The sequence below is a fragment of the Corvus brachyrhynchos genome, unplaced genomic scaffold (assembly GCF_000691975.1).
Source record: "Corvus brachyrhynchos isolate BGI_N302 unplaced genomic scaffold, ASM69197v1 scaffold114, whole genome shotgun sequence".
Lineage (NCBI taxonomy): Eukaryota > Metazoa > Chordata > Aves > Passeriformes > Corvidae > Corvus > Corvus brachyrhynchos.
The window spans coordinates 8,975,863-8,978,996 of NW_008238337.1; the positions used below are offsets into that span (position 1 = coordinate 8,975,863).

A 3,134-nucleotide genomic window follows, 5' to 3' on the forward strand; every position below is an offset into this window, starting at 1 on the left:
CCCCCCCCAGAAATGAGGCATTTCTCAGGGTAAAATCTGGCATCACAGCTGGGATGGTGGTACTGTGTTACCTGTCATTCACTCCAGCCTCAGCCACTGCTGAGGTGATTTAATAACTGCTGGAATTGATAATTATTGAGCCTTGATATTTCCAGTGGAAAAGAAGTGAACATCCTTCCTGGCAGCAGGTCTCGGTCCTTGGGGCATTTCTGGCTGGCAGAGTCCCTGGCAGCAGCTCTCCTGGAAGCACCACAAGGCTGGGGATGAAATGCCAAAGGCAGGGGTTTGCCAGGGAATAACCTTGCTTGGGCAAGGAAGGTGATCACTGGCAGTGTGGAGGAGCTGCTGCCATCTCTGGGCTCACATTCTCCATCAGTGAGCTGGGATGGATGGATGGATGGATGGATGGATGTGGCTCTGCAGCAGGGACCCTCAACTCCAGGACCATCTACCACAGCCCAGTAGCCCCCAGTAGCCAGCCCTGCACCTCTGCCACAGCGGGCTCTCTCTGCTCAGGAAACTGTGTTAAAGAAGCTTGTCTTGAAATGAAGTGGGACAGATCCCTCCATCACCTGCCCTTCCTTCTTTTCCCTGAGCATCCTGCTGCTGGCTCCTTCCTTGAGGCCAGCAATAGCCATGGGGTTTTCTCTGTAGTGGTGGAACTTTGGATTTCCTGGGAAAACCATGAGCTTGTCACCCCACACATGGGAAGGGACATGGTGACTGTCCCCATCAGCCTGGTCCCCTGCACAGGGTGATGGGAAGAGGGTTTGCCCTGTGCATGGGGCTGTCCCACGGCAAGGCCTCATCTGCCCAGCTGAGGAGGAGGATAAAGAGGGATTAAAGGCAATGAAGTTGCTTTGGAGCATGAGGTGCCTTTTGGCAGCTCAGGTGGGGTCAGGGCCTGCTGCTAGCTCCCTGACAAAAAGCAGACGGGGACTGTGCTCTCATATCAATACAGGCTGGAGCATGAGGGAATTGACAACAGTCCTGCTGTAAAGCGTTTGAGGGAATCAGTGGATAATGACCTGGCAATGTGCACCTGCAGCGCAAAAAGTCAAATGGGTCCTGGGCTGCATCAAAACCAACAAGGGCAGCAGGTTGAGGAAGGGGGTTCTCCCCCTCTATTCCACTCTGGTGAGGCCCCAGCTGCAGTGCTGTGTCCAGCTCTGGATCCCACAACATAAAAAGGATATGGACCTCTTTGGGTTAGTCTAGAGGAAGCCACAAAGATTTCAGAGCACTGGAACACCTCTGCCATGAGGAAAAGCTGGGAGAGTTGGGGCTGTTCAGCCTGGAGAGGAGAAGGCTCTGGCAAAACCTTATAGCAGCCTTTTTGGACTTGAAGGGGGCTTACAGGAAAGAAGAATACAGACTTTTTATCAGGCTCTGATGCAACAGGATAAGAAATAATGTTTCTTTACTAAAGAAGGGTCAATTTAGGATAGATAAAATTATGAAATTTTTTACTGTGAGAATGGTGAGGTGTTGACACAGGTAGCTGAGGGAAGCTGTGGATGTCCCATCCCTGGAAACATTCAAGGTCAGGCTGAAAGGGGCTCTGAGCAACTTGATCTGTTGATGTCCCTGTTGATGTCCCTCATTTCAGGGAGCTTGGATGGGATGACTTTTAAAGGTCCCTTCCAGCCCAACCCATTCTAGGGTTCTATGATTCTGTGTCCCCAGAAGACACTTGCAGGGACATGTGGCAACCCAAAGCCTGGTGGTGCAAGGCACTCCACTGGCACAGCCTGGTGGGGGGCGTGGGGGGGCCATCCCCCCCTTTCCCAAGAGGCTGGTGTGGGACACCTCCCCCAGAACTGCACACAGCGTGGCTGGGTGCTCGCAGCCCCTGTCCCTGGTGTGGCTTCAGGCTGCCCTGATGGGGTGACAGCAGCAGAGCACTGGTGCTTTCAGTACAGCCATGGCTGTCAGCCCTTCCATGGGCAGGGCTGCAGGGAAACTTCCCCAGGGCTGTGCTGGGGATGGGGACAGGGCGTGTGACGTGCAGGAGCCTGTGTTGCTGTGGCACAGGGTGTGATGGACAGACTGGTGCTTGTGCTTAACTGGCAGCTGCACCAGGACCCCCATTTCTAGGAAGCAGGGGGGTGAGTGAGAAATGGGGACAGAGCCAGGCCTGGCGGCAAAGGGACATGGCTGGCCATGCCTCTGCCACAGGCCACATGTGCCTGCAAGGCACCGGGCGCCCAGAGGCCAACGAGCAAGGGTCGAGGATGGCACAGCCGGGGCCACGTGTTCAATGAGCGCATGAGGTTCCCCAGGCTGCTCATTCCCTGGTCTTGGCAGCGCCAGGGGGTTTCATTGGGCCCCCCAGAGTTGAGCAAAAGCTTCACAGAGCCCCTGCAATATGAGTGTGTGTGTACACGTGTATATGTTCCCATCCCACCCTCCATAGTGGTGCCACTGGGCTGGGGCCAGGCAGAGCGTGGGGAGCGGGCGCGTTGGAAGGACACAGAGACAGGGATGCTGAGCCAGCGCTAGTTCAGTGTCGGTGTTTATTTGTGTGACACTCAGAGTGGGGAGACAGGAGCAGGGGACGGGGGGACATGGGCAGAGACATCTGCAGCGGGGGGAGCCGCTGTTCCCAGAAGTGGGGAGGAGGGAGGGAGCCAGCAAGGGCTGGCAGGGCGGGGTTATTAGCACTCGGATCTTTTCACGGTCTTCTCCACATTTCCAGCCTCGTGCCTGACCTTGCACGAGACAGAATTGTAACTCTGCCACTTGCTGGCGTCCAGCGACAGGTAGCTGCTGGCCATGTACTGGTTGTTGCTCTGCCGCTGGGGCTGACTGGTCTCCACACCACTGGTGATGGTGCTGCCATCAGCCACCCATTCCACTGTCACGGTGCGCGGGTAGAAGTTCTCCATCAGACACACCAGGGTGGCTTTGCCCAGGGACGTCATCTCCTCGGAGGATGGCGCGAAGAGGTGGACGGTGGGAGCGGCCTTGGGCTGGCCTGCGAGGGACGAGAGTGGTGCGGGGTCAGAGAGGGCCCTGTCCCCTACCACAGCCCCTGCCTGCTCTGCTGGCACTACCCAGAAACTCCCCACTTTCCCCGCAGTCAAGAGCCTAAAATGCATAACTGTAATGTATTTAAATTTGGGATATATGTG

General features: G+C 56.1%; 1 protein-coding gene across 1 annotated transcript in view; it reads right to left on the reverse strand.

The window, feature by feature from the left end:
* Positions 1 to 2,485: 2,485 nt before the first annotated feature.
* Positions 2,486 to 3,134, reverse strand: part of LOC103616112 (Ig heavy chain Mem5) — a gene marked incomplete at its 5' end in the record, with an annotated part of 5,843 nt that continues 5,194 nt past the window's right edge. Inside the window, one exon of the mRNA XM_008634242.2 lies at positions 2,486 to 2,977. Within this exon, the coding sequence (XP_008632464.2) occupies positions 2,658 to 2,977 (320 nt within the window). The remainder of the gene's footprint in view (positions 2,978 to 3,134) is intronic.